Here is a 24,948-nt window from a genome sequence, read left to right as displayed (position 1 = left end):
TCTGAGGGCGGATTTGAACTCAGGTCCTCCTGAATCCAGGACCAGTGCTTTATACACTGTGACACTAAGCTGCCCCCCACCAGCTAGATGCCCCCTAGATTTTCTTTTGATACAGAAAGATAAGATAAGAACAAAATAAAGGTTGTCATATTTACATCTAAAGTGAAATACTCTTTAATATTTTTATGGATTCATTATTTCATCCACTTGGAAATGCAACCAGTGCACATAGCAACCCAAACACACACACACACACACACACACACACACACACTCACACCTCTGTTCTTCAGTTCGTATCCATTTATTTCCCTAGACAATCCACCCAATGCTCTGCCGCCCATTGGAATGTAAGCTCTTTGTGCAGTAAATATTGTTGCATTCCTTTATGCCTCCAGTACCTGGTATATAGTAGGCACTTGAATGCTTGTTGACTGACTGACTTTTAATGTTTTATAAATAAATTAAAATGCTGGTGCTTAATTTTTTAAGGTTGGAAAACCAGAAATGACCTCCCAAAACTAGTGTCTGACTTCATGGCAAAGAAATTTGACCTGGACCAATTAATCACCCATGTTTTACCTTTTAATAAAATCAAAGATGGATTCAGTTTGCTCAACAAAGGAGAAAGGTATGTGTTTTTATGTTTATTATACTAAAATGCAATTTATATAGTATAGAATTTGGCAACAATAATGTTGTTCTATACACAATGTAGCTTATGGAGCTTCTCAGACAAAGAGAAATGCATGATGGGATATGGAGTGATGGGATAGAATTTCTTCAATTTTGATCTCAAGGATGGGATAACAAAGTGGAGAAAATTGGATTGCTACAAAAGCATATTTTCTCCTCCCCCATGGCCTGGTACCTATCCTTAGTCATAGCAATCTAAGAAAGTCCATTCTTCCATGGGCTCCATCTCCCATCATGCATTTCTCTGGTTCCCAGTGACATTACAGGTTATAAGGACAAAAGGCATTTGTGGTTTATTGTTCAAAAATTAATTCCCATTGATCCGCAAAGACTTATGTTTTCTTCCTATTTTTTTTCTGAGTCCTCTCATCCTTCTCTAGCTTTTATGTCTTCTTTATGGGGAAGCTACATGGCACAGTGGATAGAGCACTGGCCCTGGAAGCAAGAGAACCTGAGTTCAAATCTCACCTCATATACTAACTAGCTGTGTGACCCTGAGCAAGTCACTTAACCCCAATTGTCTCAAACATCCAGAGCCATCTCTGGTTATCCTGATGTATATCTTGCCACTGGACAAAGATGGCTCCAGAGGAGTGAGGTTGGTGACCTTGCACAGGCCTCCCTCACTTAAATCTAATTCCGTGCAAGTCATGATGTCACCCCTCTTCAAGAATGATGGACAAACAACAGCAATGTCTTCTTTATACACTGAAGTTAAAGAGTCATATCACAAGGGATGGATAGTACAAGTCTACATATGTAAACTGGTCTAAAATCATGCCTTAAAATAGTTTGAATTATTCTAAACAACCAATTACTACATTTGGAAAACAACAGAATTCAGAAAAACTAGTTTTCCAATAAACTAATTGTTTGACCAAATCATAGGACCATAGTGATATTGCTATAGAGGTAAGAGGGACCTCAGGAAGCATGTAGCCTAACCATTTCATTGAGGAAACCAAAACCCAGGGAGATCAAATAACTTGCCAAAAGTCACAATCCTGACATCTGTCTTCATCTGAGATTGTGTATGGAAACAGATGATATTACATTTGCTATCCAATATAGCACAGTAAATAGACAACTAGACATGCGATGGAGGAATGAATAAGACAGTGACAATATGGAGTGCTATGACAGTACAGAATCTCTGAAATTTTTATCTGGGACAATAAGACTGGAAAAAAGTATAAAGAAGAGTTCATGAAATTCAACACGTGAAGGCTGATGAATATGGAGAGCCCTCTTTTATGGGTGGCACTGTTAAAACAAAAATTATAAAATAGACTCCATTTCTACCAACTCATTTTTTAAATGTAGGTTAACATTTTTAAAAATTCATTATTTATTTATTTTAACATTCTTTTTAAATTTTGAATTCCAGATTCCCTTCTGTCACCCCACATCCTTCCCCACCACTGAGAAGGCAAATAATACGATATCAATTATACATGTGAAATCAGATATATCATTTTAACAATATCACCCCCAGAGAAACAATAAATAAATAAATAAAATGAGAAAATTGTACTTCTTTTTATACTCAGAGTTTATCTAGAAGGGGATAGCATTTTTTCATCATGAGTCCTTTGGAATCCTCTTGGATCATTGCATTGAACAGAGTAGCCAAGCTGATCATCATTACAGCATTGTTACTATGCACAATGATCTGGTTCTTCTCACTTCACTTTGCAAAGGTTCATATAGGTCTTGCCACATTTTTTTTCTAACCCCCCCCACATCATTTCTTATAGTAAAATAGTACTCTATCACAATCATTTGCCACAACTTGTTTAAGCAATTCCCCAATTCATAAGCATCCTTATAATTTCCAATTCTTTGCCACTACAAAAAGAGCTGCTTTAAATATTTTTGTATATTTAGGCTCTTTTCCTTTTTTCTTTTATCTCTGGGGTACAGATCTAGCAGTGGTATTACTGGATCAAATGGTATATAGAATTTTATAGCCCTTTTGCATGCTATCTAGATTGTTCTCCAGAATGGTCGAACCAGTTCACGTCTCCAGTAGTTTATTAGTGTACCTATTTTTCCTCATCCCCCTCTAGCATTAGTTGTTTCTAACAGGTGTGAGGCGGTACCTCAGAGTTGTTTTAATTAGTATTTTGCTAATCAATAGTGACTTAGAGCATCTTTTCTTTCTTTTTTCTTTTTTTCTTTTTTGGTGAGGCAATTGAGGTTAAGTGACTTGCCCAGGGTCACACAGCTAGTAAGTGTTAAGTGTCTGAGGCCGGATTTGAACTCAGGTCCTCCTGACTCCAGGCCCAGTGCTCTATCCACTGTAGCACCTAGCTGCCCCTTTTCATATAACTATAGATAGCTTTGATTTCTTCTGAAAACTGCCTGTTCATATCCTTTGACCTTTTTTCAAATGAGGAATAGCTCTTGTTTTTATAAATTTAACTCAGATCCCTATGTATTTGAGAAATGGGGCCTTTATTAAAGAAACATGCTGTAAAATTTTTGATATTACTTAATTTTCTATGGTACCCTTATGAAAATGCAGTTTCTCTGATTATCTCTTTCAATTAGATCTAATTTTGCTTTTGCTTTGTCTGAGATCCTGATTGCCACCCCTGCCCCTTCACTTAGCTGAAGCTTCATATACTCTGCTCCAGCACATCATTTCAACTCTACGTGTTCCAAATGTGTCTGTTGTACACAAAACATTGTTAGATTCTGCCTTTGAGTGATTCTGCTATCTGCTTCCATTCCATGAGTTAGCTTATCCCATTATCCAAATATGCCTTTTCTCCCTCCCATCTTCCTTTCCATAAATGAAAAGAAAATAAAGTTGTTATAAAAATATGTAAAAAAATCCAAATATGTACAGTCAAGTAAAATGAATTCTCACATTGATCTTATAAAAATATGTACATTTGAGTAAAATGAATTCTCACATTGATCTTATAAAAATAATCTATATGTAGTAGATTTGTATTCCTATGTATGTGTCTCCATAATAAATATATACATGTTTATATATACATTATTCTATATGTAGCATTTTCATCGTGAGTACTCTGGAATTAATCACACTTGATCACAGTTCTTAAGCTTTCCAAGTTGTTTGTTTTTATGGTATCATTGTATAAATTTTTCTCCTGGTTCTCACTTCACTCTGCATTAGCACATATAAGTCTTCTTAGATTTTTCTAAAACCATTCTCTACAGTTTCTTAGATCACAGTAGTGTTCCATCACACACATATATCTTAACTTGTTCAGTCATTCCCCAGTTGATGGGCACCCCCTCAATTTCCAATTCTTTGCACTGCAAAAAACTATTTTAAATGTTTTTGTACCTAAGTGTCTTTTCCTCATTCTTTGATCTCTTTGTAGAAATAGGTTGCATTTAATGGCATCATGTAGGAGACAAGAATCTCTCTTTTTTAATGATAGGAGAAGAACTGTATTTTCATTATATAAATCTTCTAATCTATCTGAGGTCCACTATTTTCCTGGAGAGCAAAGAATCACAAATGTATAGATTCCACATCTGGAAGGAACCGGAGCTCATCTATTCCTATTCTCTCACTTTACAAGTATGAAAACTGAGACTCACTTACAGATCTAAAGCACACCTCTTCTTAAGACTAGTCGAAATGCCCTTTGGCCTCATTGATCCCCAGTGTCCTTTAGGTTCTTGTCCTCCCCCACCAATTTTGCAAGTTGGTCTTTCAGGTTCATCATTCATTTAATGAGCAGTAGCTCATTTGAAATGAAGTAGCAGTACTTTATTGCCTCTGTGCACACTAAATAGAACATAAGTAGGCCCCAGTACTAAATTGCCCTTATTAGGAGATATGGAAACAAACTGTTAACAGGAACTACCATTTTCTCTTTCAGCATTCGAACAGTCCTGACTTTTTGAACTCTGAAGTGATGGGAAGTACACGTGGACTCATCAGTGGTCTCTTTGTCTGATATTTCATTTTCATACAATAACCATAGAGTGTGTATGGCTCTTTCATGTGGGTAAAACACAAGACAGAAATTAAGCATGTTGGAAAAAATAAACACAATTTCTTAAATAAGGGCTTAACATTTTCACTAACATAATTTAATTCACCTGGGATAGTAGTAGGGTGCTACTAGGATTGTTAGCATTTAATCTGAATAAAGTGGTTTATATTGGACTAGATTATCAGGTAAAGGTGTAGGCTCTTCTTACATTTTACTGAATTAGAAATGTTTAGGGCAATGATAATATCCAAATTAATAAGAACTTAAAGGACTACTCCTGGAATTCTAACCATCTATTTCAAATGAGCTGCCCAAGACATATGAGATGTTACTGTAATGCCTTAAACCAGATGTTATCTTTTATATAAAATATTGACAATGAATATCTTGTAAAGACTTTTCAAGTTTATGCATACATATAATATATATGTATATACACACATATACATATGTGTACAAAAGTTATGCACATATGAATATATACATTATATATGAGACAAAAAGCCTATCTGAATATAAATACTTTTTAGTATATCTTTTAAAAAGAAATTGAAGTAATTAAGTAAAACAGTTCATTTTTCATATGATATCATTTACCTGCTTCAATTAAGAAATATGAATGTATATTTGAAAGAAAACACAACATTCATTTCAATTCAACAAGCACTTATCTGGTATGTTCTATGCACTCTACTGTACTGGGCATTGGGAATACAAAAGCAAACAACAACAACAATAATTCCTGCCTTCAAGGAGTTGACAATATTTTCTTACATTTCCAATATTTTTGTAATTTATTTCAAGAAAAATTATCAAATAACTTGATGTAGACTCTACTATGATTGTAGAATGGGAAAAGAGATTAGACCAAGACAGAGTGTCAAAGTTTAGGGAAAAAAATGTGCCTTTTTGCTATTTTGAAATAAATGATAAAAATATATTCCAAATCCCATTTTGACAATTTCCAAATAAATGTGCAGTTCAGTTTTAATAAAGCCAATTCTATATTGATATTGCTTTGTTGATATGGTTGTAAGTTCTTCTGAAAGATAAATTACATTTATTTTCTTTTAAACATTTTCTTTATTTTCTTTTTAATTTATGAAATAAAACAAGCATTTCTGTAACAGTAGAATTTTTAAAAAAGTGATTATACATGAAACTGCAAATCTATTATGAACAACTTGTTATTCCTTTTAAATATACAATAAAGTTGTCATGTAATTTTTTTCTCCTTTTTATTTTCTTCCCTTCCCTTTCCCCCCTAGAGATGGTTACCATTGGGCATACACACACACACACACACACACACACACACACATAATTGTTTTATACATAATTCTTTATCAGTTCTTTCTTTGGATGCAGATAGCATCTTCCTTCATATGTCCTTTGTGATTCATTTTGCTATTTATAAAACTCAAAATGCCTTAATCACTCAAAATTGTTTCTGAAACAATATTGCTGTTATTGTATATAGCATTCTCTTGGTTCTGTTCATTTCACTTCATTATTTCACAACACCCTGCACATTCAGTAATTCATCCACCTGATACCTCTGGGGGATAGTATTAATGGCTTAGTGTCTACCTACTTTAATATTTTGAAAGATCTGGGATTTCACCCATGCAGCACAACTGCCCAAATCCAATACCTCCAGGGACACACCTGTTTCCTTTCTTTGTCCCTCTCTGATGAATGCCCCTCTCCTCATCACTTCTACTACCATCCCAGTCAACTAAATGTATCTCTATTGCCAGTACTTCTAGTAATTGCTCAGGAAAAAAAATGCAAAGACAGTCTGAATAAAAACAGGACAATTCCATGACAACTAGGTAAAATACTTCAATACCTTTGAATTCATTCATTTATTCAACAAGCATTTATGCAGCACTTGTTAAATAAGGGTACTTAAATTACCTCTCCCTGAGTCTTATGTCTCAGTTCAGCTCTCATTTATAAATATTACATTTGCATTTTGCATGTGAGTAATTATAGTTATATTATTACATTTGTAGTTCTGATAATTATTGCATTTGTATTTCTAAGTTCCTTCTGGACTTGATGTCATCCAAGAATAGAACTAAACAACCTGATCTAAATAGAAAGAGCTCTAGAAAAGAAATCAGGAAGCCTTGATTTTAGTCTCAGCTTGATACTAAGTAGCTTGTGCAAGAATTTTAGGGCTTTTTCTGTCTGGCTCTCACCTGTGTATAAACCTTGTGTCAGTGGCTTCCTCCTGACATGAAGGATTCAGTGACCTTTGGGTGATGTCAGTTCTCTGGATCATTACTTGTGCACATCTAGATAATTAGGAATTTTCAATAACTGACACTGCTCCAAGAAAAATCAATAGCTCTCCTTTGCAAGTATAAAGGTTCCCCAGGTTCAGAGTAGGGAAAAGCTACATTTACAAATTCATGAAAACAGGTAGTACTTCAGAAAGTGGAGCCATAAAAAAGTAAGTATGCCTTCTAGCAAGCAGTCCTCCTTTAAGACTTACCCAATTCCTATGACATAGTCTTGTACCAAGTAGAGTTCCATTTGGGAAGTCAGGATTTATTCTCCAACATCAGTGCTTCCTTTCATGGTTCCTCCTTCTGCCCTATATTGTTTGCTTGTAGTAGCACTCATCTACCATTGCATTCAAGTGTTACTAATCACTGCACTTCTCCTTGCCTAACCCCCGCCCCCCTTCTCCGAATTTATTTTTTTCTCGTTGTTAGGGTATTATTTATTTATTTTAGCATTCTTTTCTTTTTAAATTTTGAGTTCCAAATTCTCTCCCTTCCTCCCATAGCCTCCCACACCCACTGGAAAGGCAAACTATATTATATCAATTATGCACATGAAATAATGAAAAATATTTTTTCATATTAGGCATATTTTTTAAAAAACAAGAAAATTATATTTCAATTTAAACTCAGTTCTTTAGTTCTCTCTGGGAGGTGGATAGCATTTTTTTCCCATCACAAATTCTTTGGAATTATCTTGGATTATTTCACTGCTCATAGTAGCCAAGTCTTTCATAAATTGATCATCATTACAACATTGCTATCACTGTACATAATGATGTCCTAGTTCTTTTCACTTCACTTTGTATCAGTTCATAAAGGTCTTACCATGTTTTCCTGAAATCATTCTCATCATCATTTCTTGTAGCACAATTTTACTCCATCATAATCCTATGCCATAACTTGTTCAATCATTCCCCAAGGGGCAGCTAGGTGGCGCAGTGGATAAAGCCCTGGTCCTGGATTCAGGAGTACCTGAGTTCAAATCCAGCATCAGACACTTGACATTTACTAGCTGTGTGACCCTGGGCAAGTCACTTAACCACCATTGCCCTGTCCCCCCCCCCAAAAAAAATCATTCCCCAACTGATGAGTATCTCCTTGATTTCCAATTCTTTGCCACCACAAAAAGAGATGCTATATTTTTCCTTTTTCTTTGATCTCTTTGTAGTACAAACCTAGTAGTCAACAGTTTTATAGCCCTTTGAATATAGTTCCAAATTGTTCTCCAGAATGGTTGTATACCAGTTTGCAACCCCACTATTTCATTAATGTACCTATTTCCCCTCATCCCCTAGTATTTGGTACCTCAGAGATGTTTTAATTTGCATTTATGTAATCAATAGTGTTTTAGAGCATTATATATATATATAAAACTATAGATAGCTTTGATTTCTTTGTCTAAAAACTTCCTGTTCCTATCTTTTGACCATTTATCAATTGGGAAATGACTCTTATTTTTGTCAACTTGACTCAGTTCTCCCAAGTATAGTAATCTCATTGCCAATGCTATCTTCTGTATCTTGGGTTTCTTCCATTTAGCTTGAATTCTTTCAGTCCTCCTATACTTCCAGCACTGATCATTGACCCATAGTTTGGTAGTTGTCCTTTCCCTTGGTAGATATGCCTCTCATCACCTTTTCCTTACTGCCTCCTACTGGCTATCTGACATTCTGCTTCTGAGGATGGAGTTCTCAACCTTCACCCCTGTAGGTGGCTTACTTTCTCTTAAAGGGAAACTATCATGGTGGTCTCAAGACCACCAGGTCTTATAACACTTGCCTAGGTGGTACATCTCCCACTTGAAGGAGCAACTTCTTGAGGATTAGTCATCCCTTTTCCCTTCTGATTATTCCTCTATCTCCTATCAGCCTCCAGAGCTCTGGTCCAGGTTGTTCAAATTACCCCATAGCTACTTTTAGATGGATCAGTGGAATGGCCACCTCCTGCCAGTATAAGAACTCAGAAGCCAAGAACAGGAATAATCTTAGTCCCAGTTACCTGCAAACCCTCAACTCTTTAGGGTTCTTTAAACTCTATCATTCCACTAAACACCAGATCTTCCTGAGATACCCAAAGTCCAAGTTTTTATGTAATCTAGAAATGAGGGGGAAGGGGTCCCTTATCCAGCAATGAAAAATTCTAAAAAATTTTGAATTCTAGTTGATCTTTCTCCAATAGGGATCCCACTACATTCACTTTAGTGCTAACAGTAAAACACGGAATATAGAAAAATTCCTACATCAACATGGTCTACTTAAACAACTGGGGCCCTAGAACTGGAATTAGATTCCCTGGGTTCAAATTCTGGCTTTGCTACTAAGTATGTGGGGGTAAACCACTTGGCAATTCTAGGCCTCAGTTTCTTCATCTGTGAAAAGAGAGATTAGATCCCTTCAAGGTTATAGCTCTGATCTTATGACCACTGGTATTGCTAAGAAGCTCTTTGCTAAGACCTCAGATCAGAAACTCAGGAGAAAATGGAGTGACAACTGGGACCTTGCTTTGTCTCCTCTGACAAGCTCCACAAAATGAGCTTTGAATGCCCAATTCTTCTCAGTAAACTTGCTATTACAGAATTTTCACAGGTAAATTTAACTGCTTTTACTTTGCGTACCTTCTCCAATGTATCTTATAAAGTATGGCACAAACAGCTAGCCTTCCTGTCGAAACAACTGCCTCAAGTACAAGATGGAAGAGACCTGGGGACTTCTGTTGGGCTTTTGTTGACTTCATGGTGTGAGATTAAAATTGGATATTAGATCATAAATCTCCCCTACTTAACCTTTCCCTTAATTTATCTCCCAGACTAGTAAATGGAAGAAGCTTCTGGTTTTCTAGATAGAGCCTTTATTGTATGGTAGTCACAAGGTGATGTTGATTAGAAGGATAGGAAAGTAGAAATACAATACAAATCGTCTTAAGTCTAGGCTTAGTCTATATTCTGTATAAAACTCACCAAAACCGAAGGCCACTTTTGGGGAGAGAGACCGAGTCAAGCGCGTGCTGTTAACCAAGAGCCAGGCCGAGTCAAACTCCAGTCCGCGTCTGTCTGTGCAGCGCAGCCAGGAGACCAGCGGAGCAGAAAAAAGCTGCCACTTCCGTTCTCTCCTTGCCTTTTAAGCTCGCATCCCGGAAGTCAGAAGTCGAGTGCTCAGCAGGCAATGCTGTTGGTCTCCTCCCCAAAAGGGTGGTCCTAAAAAACCCCCAAAACTGGCATCTCTCCATTATCTAACCGACTGTTAAAACTTTTTACCACAGTGGTTAATATGAGGCAACAAATGTCACCAAAAAGTCAAAAAAAAAAAAAAAAGAATGGAATCTTGCACTACACTAATGGGAATTGGTTTTGTCTTTATATCACCAGCACATAGCCCAGTGTCTTGCTTAATAAATGGGACTGGGAGGTGAGAGCTCCATTGCACTCTATGCTGGACAGCCCATTTCTAGACTTTATGTTCAGTTCTGGACACCACATTTTAGGAGGGCCATGTAAAAGCAACAGCTCATCAGCAATGATGATAGTGATGGCACCTTCAAAGGTGTTCTATGAGACTCCATTGAAAGAAATGAGAATGTTTTGCCTGGAAAAAGGAATACAGAGGTTACTATATGTCCTGTGTCTGAGGTTCACTAGTCATGTGGAAGAAGGATTAATCCATTCATCCTTGAAATCACAAGGGAGAATAAAGAAACTCTACAGAGGCAGATTGTGGATCGATTGATACAAAGAACTTTCCTTGTCTAAAAATGGAATGAGCTTTCTCTTGAGGTAGAATTCCTCATTATGGGAAATGTTAAAATGGAAACCAGATGACAAAATCTCACAGAAGAATACAAACATTGGGAAGGGGCCTTTTGGGAAGTGGCTTGGACTGTATAATCTCCAAGTTTGCTTCCAGTGCAAGGATTCTGTGACATCTTATTTCAGGCTAGAAACAGTCACTCCTTAAATATTGATAATGTGCCTACTGTGTGTATGTTGCTAAATGCCAAGGATACAGGAGAGGAAATTAAATAGCTCCTGCCCTCAAGGAGAATACAATCTACCAGAGCAGGCATCTCTCACAACACACTATACAAGCCCCTACTTTCCATCTCTAACTGTTTAACAAATTCATTGTTTGTCATTAAACAAAACCCTAAACCCTCTGTGAACCTCAGATGCCACCATCTGCAAAATGAGGAGGCTGGTCTACATGGTTTCTATAGGATCATAGATTTGAAGCTAGAAGGGACCTGATAGTCTATCAAATCAAAATCTCTCATTTACAGATGAGGAAAATGAGTCACAGAGCCATTAAGTGAGTTGTCCAATGTCACAAAAGTCACAAGTGTCTGAAGTAGAATTGGAATTCAGATCTTCCTGACTCCCAGTTCAACATTTTATCCCCTACATCATATTGTTTCTCTTGCTTATAAATCCATTGAGTTCCATTCTATTTATTATGCCTAAGGCCAGCCCTTAATGGATAAGCACGAGCTACACAAGATCATGTTAATTACTTTTCAACAAACATAACTTCCCTTCAAAACCTCTCTCAGGTTATAAACAGTAACTGCATCCTATGTTCCTCTGGAAAAAAATAAAAGATAATTCCCACTACAATTTAACTTTGCTCAATTTGATAGTCATGGATGGAGACTATCATGTGGAAGAACTGGAGAAATTTGGTATGGAGGAGAGAATATTCAGAGGGATGGGGGGAAGGAGGGGTGATTATAGCTTCACTCTAGAACTTGTGGGAGAAGGGTTAATTGCATTTTCTTTGACCCCATCTAATAGAAGTTGGAATGCTTGATATCAGCAAAAAAACTTCATCAAAAGTTAGAGCTAACTAAAGGTGGAATGGATTGCTTCAAGAAATACTGGCTCTCCCTTCTTAAAGGTCTTCAAGCAGGCACTGGATGGCCATCTGTAGGATGTGTTATAGTCGCAATTCTTTTCCTTTATGAGTTGGACTAGTTGACCATTGAGGTCCTTTCCAAACATAAATTTTAGGATTCTGCAAAACATCCCCTCCCCAGACCCCCCAGGCTATGCTTATTTATAGGCAAGTGTCTTTGTTGAATTTTCTTTTTAAATGGAACCAACTAGTGTACTTTATCTTCCTGAGTCTGTCTATAGATGACATAATGTCTATTGAGTATTTTCTGAGCTTCAGTTTCCATATCTGTAAAATGGAGATAATAATAACACCAACCTCACAGGGTTGTTGGGATGATCAAATTTTTTTTTTGTACACATACATATATATATATATGCACATATATGCTAATACATGTGTATTGTGTGGCTTTGCAAACCTTAAATCTATATAAATAGTAACATTGACAAATAGTAATTATTTGCATATGTTAATTAATATTAATTAGTTTGTGAATTAATTATTCATAATCTTTATGCTATTTACCTCCCGGGGATATTATGAGGAATGTGTTGCATTCACTTCAAAGTTCTATAGAGATGTGAATTATCCGAGAAACTTTGAACTTAACAGCAATGCTTAAAGGCTAATTCCTTCTGTGAGCTCTGTGAACAACCTCCTCTGGCTTCATGCCCAATTGGTGGCACAAACCATGGGAAGGCTTGTGGGGAATAGTTGGGAAGGCTTCAGGTTGTTTTGGAACATCTCTATGGGCCAGGTTTGCATGACAAAGAAGCACTTTGAGGCATGCCAGGGCTTAAACATAGCCTTATGCTTTGGATCTCGTTCTTGGCAGTCGTTCCTCAAAACTGGATTAACAGAAACTTGACTCTGTTGGGGCAGAACTACATTTATTCCCCCTTTGAATTTTGCCTTATTTTGAGGTCAGGGGGGAGAATAGCAGAGATCACGGACCTCAGAGACCTTTTAGTTCAACCCGTCATTTTGCAGAAGAAGAAACTGAGGACCAAGGAGATCAAATAACTTGTTCAATGGCATACAGGTATTAAGTGTTGGAAGTGAGATTTTAACCCAGGTCCTTTGATTTCAGAGCTAGTACTCTTCTGTGGTGTCATGACCCTTGACATCAGCAACAAGTTACAGCAGGTCCCTGACTAGATTACTTCCCAATGTTCATTTGGGAAATTAGATAATAAGTCAAGTCCTGGGAAAAGCTGGATTCTTTTTTTTGGTGGTACTCAGTCTCATTCTGTGCCTTCCAATAAGACTGCTTTATTCCTGCAGATATCCCCTCATGAGGAGAGAGGGTGGGAGGGAAAAACATTTGGAGTGGTCAGGAGTGGAGAAATAAGCATCGCCTTCTCTCTAATCCGCCAAGCCACATCTTAGTAACTCAGAGTGACTTTGCAATTCTACAGAGCTCAGTCACTACAGCAATATCATTCATCAGAACGACAGCAAAATTGTGTCAAGCTGACCCCATTTTCACTGGGCCCAAACAGCAGGATTCTTTCTCACCATCTTACCTTTGAGAATATTGCTTATTATGGGTATGCTAAGGCTAGGATGGAGGATACAAGGGGATGGCAAAGAGGAGGAAAATGGGAGGCTCATTTTGACTTGATATAAGAAAAAACAATTAGAACCATCCAAAAGTGGAATAAGAGTTCTTGAAGTAGAGGCTGGGTGGGTACTTGTTATGAATGTCATGGAGGCAGCTAGGTGGCACAGTGGAATAAAGCACCAGCCCTGGATTCAGGAGGACCTGAGTTCAAATGTAGCCTCAGACACTTGACACTTACTACCTGTGTGACCCTGGGCAAGTCACTTAACCCTCATTGCCCCACACAAAAAATAAATGAATGAATGAATGAATGGATGGATGGATGGATGGATGAATGAATAAATAAATAGATGTATGTCATAGAGAGGTATGAGATGATCCAAATCACTCATCTAAGGTCCATTTCAACTTGGAGATTCTGTGATTATATGAGCAAGACTAACTTATCTTCCACTTACTTGAATATGAACAATCAATGTGGTAAAGCACAAAGAGGACTAGCTTGGGAATCAGAGCACCTGGGCTCATATTGTGTTTCTGATGACTGTTTCCCAAGCAATTTGGAGCAAAACAGATAACCTCTGTGAACCTCAGTTTACACCTCTATTAAACCTTTGTTTAATAAATAGAACTAGCTGGCCTTTGAAATCCTTTTCATCTCTATGACCTGTGATTCAACATGGCACAATGAAGTCCATGTGATAGACCCAACTATTTCCTTCATTCAAATATGAGATGTTTAACCATGGAGAATTTATAGTTGTCACCTCTCCTGTGACCTGTAGCTCCAAAACGCTGTAGTATGTGCAGCAGCTACATCGTGGTAAAACTGTCTTGGCAGATAGGCTAACCCAGGTTGAGGGTAAGCAACCAAACTCAAATCTATTGGTGAGGTAGGAGGATGTCTATCCCAAGCATGCGAAGATTTCCCTCAGTGCAATGGTGGATAAGAACAATGTGTACCAATGGCCATGAAGGCAACTGAAACAAGCACTTTGAGGTGCTTAGAGCTTGGTCAGACATGGAAGATGCCAAAGTCATCCACTCCATCCCAGACCATCTCCAGTCATCCTGACTTGTCTTGTCACTGGACTTTGATGATTCCGGAAGAGAGATTGAGGCTGATGACTTTGCTCTGCCTCACTTAAATCCAATTCAATTACAAGTCAAGACATGATTGGGTGATGTCATTAGTTCTCTTTGAAAACAAAGGATCAGAGGGCGGCTAGGTGGTGCAGTGGATAAAGCACCATCCCTGGATTCAGGAGGACCTGAGTTCAAATCTGGCCTCAGACACTTGACACTTACTAGCTGTGTGACCCTAAGCAAGTCACTTAACCCTCATTGCCCTGTGCAAAAAAGAAAAGAAAAGAAAGGATCAACAACAGCAATAGTAAACTCGGTAACTAAGGTAGATGGATTTGTTTGTTTGTTTGTTTGTTCTTTTCTCAGAGCTGGGCCTTGAAGAGGGATTCAATATAGTTGACTTATCCCCAGCAGGCAAGAATAAAAACAAAAGAAATTATTACATCAACAAATTGAGACTCAATATTAAGAATATATTCCTAATAATTAAAATAATCCAAAAATGAAATGAGCTGCCTCAAGCAAGAGGTAGGTCTCATTTATAGGTGCTAAAGCAAAAGTTTAACGGCCACTCATCAAGAATGGTGTAGAGCTTTGGGGTGGCTAGGTGGCGCAGTGGATAGCGCACTGGCCCTGGATTCAGGAGGACCTGAGTTCAAATCGGGCCTCAGATACTTAACAATTACTAGCTGTGTGACCCTGGGCAAGTCACTTAACCCCAAATTGCCTCACACACACAAAAAAAAGAATGGTGTAGAGATTTTTGTTTGGGTCTGACCTCTTAGGCTCCTTCTAATTCTGGGATTCTGTAATTCAGAAGAAAGGAGGAGAAACTCAGAATCATAATTTGAGGGCATAGGAGGATCAAGTGAAAGGCTTTTTGGTTTTGTTTTTAAGGATGGGTGAAATCAGGACATGATTATTGGCAGCAGAGAAGGAGCTACTAGATAACTGCAGATTGACTAGGAGAACAAGAGATCAAAGGATGAGCTCCCAGAGAAGATGGGATCAAGGACATAAGTAGAGAGACTGGTCTTGGCAAGGAGAAGGGCTGCTTCATCCTCAAAGACTGCAGCAAAGGTGGAGGGGTGTGTGTGTGTGTGGGGGAAATGGAGAAGGTATGGTGTCTGTAGGATTTTGTGGTGTGGTATTGTATTCTGAACTTAAGAAATAAAACTAGCATTTCTATAACATAATAGAATAGGAATCTAATATATATAACTTGCTATTCCTTTTAATTATATAATAAAATTATCATGTCACTTGCTTTTTTTTCTTTTTCCCCCTTTTTTCTTCCTTCCCCCTCACCCCACCATAGAGATGGCTACCATTAGACACAAATATGTATGTATGCATGTATGTATGTATGTATATAAAACCATTATATGCATACTTCTATTTATCAGTTCTTTCTCTGGATACAGATAGTGTCTTTCTTTACTGGGGTTTTGTAGTTAATATGGGCGTTTATGAAATGACTTAGTCACTCAAAGTTGTTCTCAAAACAATATTGTTGTTACTATATACAATGTTCTCTTGCTTCTGCTCATTTTGCTCTTCATTATTTAGTGCAAATCTAACCATGTTTTTCAAAGATCATTGAGCTCATCATTTCTTATAGCACAGTAGTGTTCCATCACAATCATATACCACAACTTGTTCAGCCATTCCCCAATTAACAGGCACCCCCATATTTTCCAGTCTTTTGGCACCACAAAGTGAGTTGTTAAAAACCTTTTAGAACATATAGGTTATTTTCCTTTTTCCCTAATCATCTTGGGAAACAGACCTAATAGTAGTATTTCTGGGTCAAAGGATATAGGCAGTATAATAACTCTTTGGGTATAATTTCAGATTGCTCTCCTTGGATCAATTCACAGTTCTACCAACAGGGCATCCTGTTGCCCCACAAACAAACAAACAAATAGGGATGGGTGTTGTATTTTATAAAAAAAAATTCTGCATCTATTGAGGTAATCATATGATTTCTATTGGTTTTGTTATTGATACAGTCAATTATGCTGCTCGTTTTCCTAATATTGAACCAGCCCTGCATTCCTGGTAGAAATCCCACCTGGTTACTGTATATGATCTTTGTGATATGTTGCTATAATATCCTTGCTAGTATTTTATTTTTAAAATTTTGAAACAATATCTTGTCTAATTGTCTTTCTCTGTTTTAGCTCATTCTGATTTAGGTATCAGTCTTATATTTGCGTCATAAAAGCAATTAGGAAGGACTCCCTCTTTGCCTATTTTTCCAAACAGTTTACATAGTATTGGGATTAATTGTTCTTTAAATGTTTAGTAGATTTTGTTTGTGAATACATTTGGTCCTAGGAATTTGTTCTTAAGAAGAACTTGTTCAATTTCTTTTTCTAAGATAGGGTTATTTAAATGTTTTATTTATTCTTCTGCGAATCTGAGCAATTTATATGTCTCAACATATTTATCCATATCACTTAGATTGCTAGATCTGTTGACATATAATTAGGCAAAATAACTCCTAAGATTTATTTTAATTTCATCTTCATTGATGGTGAAGTCAGCCTTTTCATTTTTGATACTGGTAATTTGGTTTCTTCTTTCCTTTTTATAAAAATCAAATTAACCTGCGGCTGCTGCCGGCTGGCCGGAGCGGAGAACAGGCCTTCCTGGGTGCTCCGACCGCCTTCGCCGCCTTCGCCGCCTTCGCCGCCCCGCATCCCGCCGCCTGCACAAACTTGACAGTAGAAGCGGAGCAGGGGTTCCTGCTCCAGTACTTCTCTCTCGTGGCAGATCCAGCCCCGAACGTCCCCCAAGGGGCAGGCGCCGTGCAATTTATGATGACCAATAAGCTGGATACAGGGATGTGACTTTCTCGATTGTTCACAGTTTATTGCTCTGCTTTATTTGTTCTTCCTCTACTTGGGTTGCATGAAGCAGCCAGCTTTTATCAGCATGCCTTGCTGGCAAATGCTCTCACCAGTGCGCTGAGGCTACACCAAAGATTGCCACACTTCCAGATAAGCAGGGCTTTCCTGACCCAGGCTTTATTAGAAGATAGCTGTCACTACCTTTTGTATTCACTCATCTTTGTCAACTCATACCCAGTTACAATGAGTATATTTCCAGTCTTGTTATTCTTCTTACTTCATGCTGCTACATATACAAAAAAGGTTCTTGATGCAAGGGGTTAAAATAGTTTGCCTCTACTGAGATCTATTTTGGAAAAATTAAATGCTAATCAACAGAACATTCTTAAATTTATTGCATGTAATGAAATTTTCTTGATGCCTGCTACAGTTTTTATGGTTCTCAGTGGTCAAGGAAACTTGCTTTAGCCTTTCATATACTACAGATTTCTTACTCTGCGATACTCCTCCCAAAGAAATTCCTATTGTCCGACCTTATTTAATGAACTGAGGATTGTTGTTGAACACATAATAATGAAACCTGCATGTCCACTATTTGTAAGAAGACTGTATCTCCAGAGCATTGCTTTTATAAGCAGATTGGCACCAACAGTTGCATAGTTTAACATTCAGTTAAATTATATGTAACATGAACATTGTAAGCAGTTGGTACTTCTGCAAGTGATTGTAAATGGCAGGTATTAAACTGATTTTGGTCCCAGTTGTGTAATTTCTCCCTATATAAATGTTTGATTCTTTAGTGTGTTAAATCAAGTCTTTTCAGTTTCTGAGAAAATGTTATTGTGCTCATGGTGTAAGTAGGTTTGCATCTTATAAGCAAAGGTCTATTAAACGAAAAACAAAATAGTTAAAAACAACCATGCCTAACATCACTAATTACTTAAATTTCTTAACCCTCCCCACACAAAAAGTTAATAAATTTCTCTCATGCCAGCTCATGTTCACTATACTTTGCATGTGGTACAAGCCCCTGATTTAGTCCCATGCTTAATATTTGTGGATGTGTTGAGACAATATTCTTTTTTCCATTTGGTAATTTCAGTCAAATCATTTTAACAGAAGTGGTAGAACTGCATATGTCTTAAAACTTCATCTGAAAAAGCAAACTGATTCTATACTGTTTTATGGAATACATTTATTTAACCCCCACACAAAAATCAAATTAACCAGTGGTGTGATGATTAAAAATATGAGAGACATAGTTTCTGGGTAATTTAATCATTTTATTAATACAATGGCAGGTAAAAGGGTGGTCATTTGCCATCTGTCTCAGACCACAGACCCCTAATGGCATTGGGGTCAAAGTTTAGATATCCTTCTAACTGTTGGAGGTCCATCACATTGCAATCAAATATAATTGGTTGACATGATTTGGAGTTGTGTTATATTAAAATGAAGTCCAGGTGCATTTTATGTGACTTAGGTCACTCATATCTTCGTAAGAATGGCATCAGAGAAAGAATGTAGACTCCACCCAAACTGATCGGAGCATGATAGTTTCAACCTAGGTGTGGTTCGTGTACACCAAATCTCATCAGCAAAGTTCTTCAGCCATCTGACAAAAAAAAGATCTGTCTCTATCCAGGATTCTTTGTAAGCCTTGATTTGGCTTGAGCAAGATGAAGAAATCTTACAAGAAAAACTAGACTTTGGAGGTGGGGGAGAAGGACTAAGAAAAAAGGGGAGGACACTGGGTACCCCCCAAGATATCAATTATTGATAATCATTTATCACATGCTTTATCTATTTTATTGTGTGTAGGTGAGTTTTTTTTCCATTAAACTAGGTCCTAATTTTTTTTATTAGTTCAATTGTTTTCTTACTCTCAATTTTCTTAATCTCTCCTTTAATTTTCAGGATTTCCAATTTGGTGTTTAACTGGGACTTTTTAATTTGTTCTTTTCTTAGTTTTTTGTTTTTTCAGTTGAATGCCTAATTCATTGTTCTTTCTCTATTTTATTGATGTGTTTAGAGATATAAAATTTCCCCCAAGTACTGCTTTGGCTCCATTCCAAAATTTTGGTATGTTGTCTCATTGTTGTCTCCTTAATGAAATTAGTGATTTTTTTTACACACATTCTTTAGTATTAGATTATTTAGTTAACTTCCCCTGGGCCGGTTGCTTGCCAAGGCTGACGAGCCCCACCTGCCCGAAGTGACTGGTTTTAAGGTGCCAGTGACTCGCCTTCGCCCCTTCTCCTGTTAGTGGAAACAGTTCCGCCACGAGAAGGCCAGAAGTTGGGCTTCGGTTGTCAGAGGCTATTTCAGACGCATGCTATTGGAGCATTTTATAGAGTGGGAGCTTATCCCCACTCCCACCCCAGCATGACAAACCTTTGGAACCGCCTAGAGGAAGGAAACCCTGATTTTAAACCTCCACTGCCTTGCGGCTATACCCATGTATAGGAAAGGTTTCGGGAGTTAACCCCGAGGAAAAATCAGGAGTTGGAGTCCCTTAGGCAGTTGGATGTTGGATATCACATCCCTCTGGCAACTCCTGCAGCAGCACTGGTGCCAAACTGTATTGGCTCTGCCTCTCCTTCGGATCCATCAATGTCGCGGAGAGGGAAAACCTGCTGCATGGGCAACAGCTTGTTTTCCAATTGATCCGCCCAGGCCAGCACCCTGAAGAGGACACTCCAGCTACTCCTCATGGGGTAGATACAACACAGGATGCAGCAGTTACCAGTTATAAGTCACTCAGGAGCTGCGGCTCCCGTATCAGACTGCACAGCCACACTGTGGCCTGTGGCTCTTCAAGGTGCTGATCCATGGTCGTCCATGACTGGTGGAGGCCTACTACTACTATTTAGTTACAATTAATTTTTAAGCCACATTTCCATGATCCTTTATTGAAAGTAATTTTTACTGTATTATGATCTGGAAAAGATGCATTTAATATTTCTACTTTCCTGCATTTGGCTGTGAGGTTTTCATTGCCTTGGTAGATGGCCAACTTTTGTGTAGGTGCCATATACTACTGAAAAAGGTATATTCCTTTCTATTCCCACTCGATTTTCTCCAGAGGTCTACCATAACTAACTTTTCTAAAATTCTTTTCAACCCCCTTAACTTCTTTCTTGTGTTTTTTTTTTGTTGTTGCTGTTGTTTAGATTTATCTAGTTCTGAGAAGGGAAAGTTGAGGTCTCCCAGTTGTATAGTTTTACTGTCTATTTCTTCCTATAGTTAATTTTTTTTTTTGCAGGGCAATGGGGGTTAAGTGACTTGCCTAGGGTCACATATCTAGTTAAGTGTCAAGTGTCTGAGGCTGGATTTGAACTCAGGTACTCCTGAATCCAAGGCCAATGCTTTATCTACTACGCCACCTAGTTGCCCCCTCCTATAGTTAATTTAACTTCTTAAATATTTGGGTGCTTTACCATTTGGTACATATATGTTTAGCATATTACTTCATTGTCTATGGTACTTTTTACAAAATGTAGTTCCTCTGCTTATCTCTTTCAATTAGATCTATTTTTGCTTTTGCTTTATCTGAGATTATTGCTACCCCTGATTTTTTTCTTTTACTTCATCTGAAGCATATTAGATTCTGCTATGGCCCCTTCCTTTACTCTGTATGTCTCCCTGCTTCAAGTGTGTTTCTTGTCAACAAAATATTGTAGGATTCTGGGTTTTTGCTTACTTCTACTATCTGTTTCCATTTTATGGATGAATTCATACCATTTACATTCACTATTATGATTACTAATATTTCTTCAATTTATCTCTCTCCCCCTCTCTCTCCCTCCTTCCCTCCCTCCTTCTTTCCCTCCCTCCCTTTTTCTCTCTCTCCTTTCCTAGGCTGCTATAGGGTAAGACAAATTTCTATACCCAACTGTATTTGTATTCTATTGCATCTTTTAGTCAATTCTGATGGCAATGAGGTTCAAGCATTGACTACCCACCTACATCTTCCTCTCCACTGTAAAAGCTCTTCTATATGAGATAATTTACCTCCATTTTGCCTCTTTCTTCCCCCTTCTCCCAGTACATCACTTTCAAAACCCTCAATTTTGTTTTCTTATACCATCTCATCAACAGTCAACTCACATTTTTGCCCTCTGTCTATGTATACTCCTTCTACTTACCCTAATAGTAATAAATTTCTAAAGATTTAGAAATATCATCTTCTCATGTACAAATGTAAACATTTTTACCTTCTTAAATCCCTTATTTCTCTTTCCTGTTTACATTTTTATGCTTCTCTTGAGTCATATTTAAGAATCAAAATTTTTGTACAGCTCTGATCTTTTCATCAGGAATGCTTAAAAGGCCTTTATTTCATTAAATATCCATTTTTTTCTCCTGAAGGATTATACTCAGTTTTGCTGGGTGAATGATACTTAGTTTTAATCCTAGCCCCTTTGCCTTCTGAAATATCAAATTCCAAGCCCTCCAGTCCTTTAATTTAGAAGCTGCTAAATCTTGTGTTACACTGACTGTGGCTCCATGATATTTGGATTATTTCTTTCTAGCTGCTTGCATTCTTTTTCTTTTTTTTTCTTTTTTCTTTCTTTTTTTGCTTGCATTATTTTCTCCTTGGCCTGGGAACTCTGGGATTTGGCTATAATATTCCTGGGAGTTTTCATTTTAGGATCTCTTTCTGGAGATGATCAGTGGATTCTTTCCATTTCTATTTTATTCTCTGGTTCTAGGACCCTTGATAATTACTTGAAATATGATGTCTAGGCTCTTTTTAAATCATGGCTTTTAGGTAGTCCAATAATTCTTAAATTATATAATTTGACTCTATTTTCTAGGTTAGTTATTTTTCCAATGAGATATTCCACATTTTCTTCCATTTTTTCATTCTTTACATTTTGTTTTTTTGTTTCTTGAGGTCTCATGAAGACATTAGTTTCCATTTGCCCAATTCTAAGTTATAAGGAATTATTTTCTTCAGTAAGCTTTTGTACCTTCTTTTCCATTTGGCCAATTCTACTTTTTAAGGAGATGTCTTCAGTGAATTTTTGTACATCTTTTTCCATTTCTCATGCTTCCTCTATTAAGCTATTGATTCTCTTTTTCATGATTCTCTTGTCTCACTTTCATTTCTTTCTCCAATTTTGCTTCTCTCTCTCTTCCAAGAGGACTTTTTGGGTCTGATACCAATTCATATTTCTCTTTGAGGCCTTGCCTATAGATATTTTTATATCATTGCCCTCTTTTGAGTTTATGTTTTGATCTTCCCTGTCACCATAGTAACTTTCTTTGTTTTGTTTTATTTCCTCATTTTTCAAATATATTTTGTGAGTTTTAAATTTATGTTACAGTTATGCTCTACTCCTGGAGCCTATGCTCTCATCTACAGGCAACCACAAGCATTTTTTTCTTCCCTAGAACTATGGCCCAGATCCCCTTCCTCCTTTCCTGAGGTACCATGCTCTAGTGTGCTAGTATTCTTCCTCATCCTGAGATGCTGACCTGGTCCTATAACTCAGATACTCATATGGGAATGCAATAGAGTCTTGAACCCAGTACCTGCTGGTCCCCTTATATGCAACATTAAACATGTTACATAGGCATATAAGTGATGTTGGAGAGAAAGGCTATTTATTGTTTCTTTAAAGATTATTTAGTTCAGTGTAACAGTTGAAAAACCAGCTCGTCTTATAAATATCTCTTCTTTGCCTAGAGAATTCTCTATACATCTCTGAAGATGTTAAAAGCATTGAATTTCATTAAGTATCTTTTTTGCTTAAATGCTTACTATAATATTAATAACTTTCAACAAAAAAAGATAAATAGATATATAATTAGGGTAGGGATGATATGGTCTATATCTGAAGGTACAATCATATCAAGTCTTACCCCTCTCCTGCCATACAACAACTTCTGTAAAAGGGGCCTCAGATATCCTGCAGCCTTTTCAAATAGAGGCTGTTGTACCATGGTCTTCTCCCTCATGATAATAATGGATCTCAGGAAGTAGTGTTTGTGCTACTTGTCCCAGGTGCAACATCCCCTTGTGTAGGCACTCTTCACATCACACCTAGAATCATTTGTCCTTCTGGTTGGTCTCCTTTCTTCAATTTCCTTCCCACTCCAATCCACTATCCACTATCCAAACAGCTACCAAAGAGATTTTCGTAAAGCTCAAGACTCATCATTCCACCAACTTAATAAACTTAAGTGTCATGAAGAAATAGGTCATGGAAGTTAAAAAGATTGATGAATTGGGAAGTCAAGATAATTGAGGGAAGACCAACTGGAATAGAAAGAAGGATTTAAAAAGAGGCATCGGGGGGCAGCTAGGTGGCGCAGTGGATAGAGCACTGGCCTTGGATTCAGGAGTACCTGAGTTCAAATCCAGCTTCAGACACTTGACACTTACTAGCTGTGTGACCTTGGGCAAGTCACTTAACCCTCATTGCCCAACCAAAAAAAACAACAAACAAACATAAAAAGAGGCATCGAACTCTTTGAAGAATGAGAAAGAATAATTTGGGGGTCAACAGAGAGCCAAACAATGGTTCCTAGATTCAAGCCAAGTTTGTTAGCAGGGTATATATTAAATAAGATGCTGCTATGATGGCAGCTTGGGCCTTGCAACCTAGACTGAAAATCCGTATCCATCAATGGAAACACACACACACTCAAAATTTCAGTGGATCCCAGAAATGCTGTGGAAGCGGCTTAAACTAGATACTTTAAACTAATCTAATTTTGAGATGATTACATACAATATGTCACAGGGAGTCCCATCCACTCCAGTCTGTCCCCTCCCCACCATGGATTTGGGTTGAAATATAGGGATCTTTAAATGGTATCTTATCTTTGTCAGTAATTTACCATAATCCAATTTGAAAAACTGAAGAACATCTGAAGTTACCTCAGGTCTCAGTATTCAGTGATTGACTATGTTGAAAGATAAAGGGAAAGCGTAGCAATTAAACAGTTGAACATATTGTAGCAAAAAATGAATTATAAACTTACAGGAGGAACAATATTAGCCAGTGGACATTCCCAAGTAAGTACATATCTCCCTTCCCCACCCAAAGAGTAGTTTGGGGAAATAAACCCATGGCTTTAGAATGGGGCAGTTGACTTAGGTAGTTCTGAAGACATGCCTAGAAGGCAGGATCAAAAGAAATGCACTCTTCACATGTCTCTTCTTCTCACTATAATAAAGATGACAGCTCTAATTTTTTTCTAAGCTTAATCATCTTCCTCCATTGATCAAGGTTTCCCTACACAATTCCCTTTTCCTACCTGGGAGTAGATTAAGGAGGCCAATACACATTATAGTCACTGTGGGCCTGATGTATATGACCAGAATAGAATGAGAGGAATGTTTTTTAAAATTCCTTCTGTGATCTGATGCCTTCTTTTTAAACCTGCTGAAGAAATGTCCGGGGACTAAATTCTCAGGGTATAGTCTGAACCATTTTGGCATCATGCAGCTACAAAAGTAAAAAGGGATGTTTTCATCACTCAACTCTTATGTGGCTGTACCCTTAATTCCTTATATACATCTCACAGTTGTTGGCTTTCTTTTTTTCTTTTCAAAACTTAAAC

The 24,948-nt window shown here is 37.5% G+C and overlaps 1 protein-coding gene and 1 pseudogene across 1 annotated transcript in view; both read left to right on the top strand.

Moving 5' to 3' along the window:
- The window catches only part of LOC122732624 (all-trans-retinol dehydrogenase [NAD(+)] ADH7-like), a 41,005-nt gene extending 35,148 nt beyond the window's left edge, over window positions 1-5,857 (top strand). Inside the window, exons 8-9 of the mRNA XM_043972897.1 lie at window positions 493-631; window positions 4,566-5,857. Coding sequence (XP_043828832.1) covers window positions 493-631; window positions 4,566-4,590 — 164 coding nt within the window. The 3' untranslated portion in view covers window positions 4,591-5,857. The remainder of the gene's footprint in view (window positions 1-492; window positions 632-4,565) is intronic.
- Window positions 5,858-14,394: 8,537 nt separating this feature from the next.
- Window positions 14,395-18,034, top strand: LOC122732256 (annotated as a pseudogene).
- Window positions 18,035-24,948: the final 6,914 nt, after the last annotated feature.

This window comes from Dromiciops gliroides, chromosome 6, assembly GCF_019393635.1.
Source record: "Dromiciops gliroides isolate mDroGli1 chromosome 6, mDroGli1.pri, whole genome shotgun sequence".
Lineage (NCBI taxonomy): Eukaryota > Metazoa > Chordata > Mammalia > Microbiotheria > Microbiotheriidae > Dromiciops > Dromiciops gliroides.
This window is presented reverse-complemented; position numbering and strand designations above follow the sequence as displayed.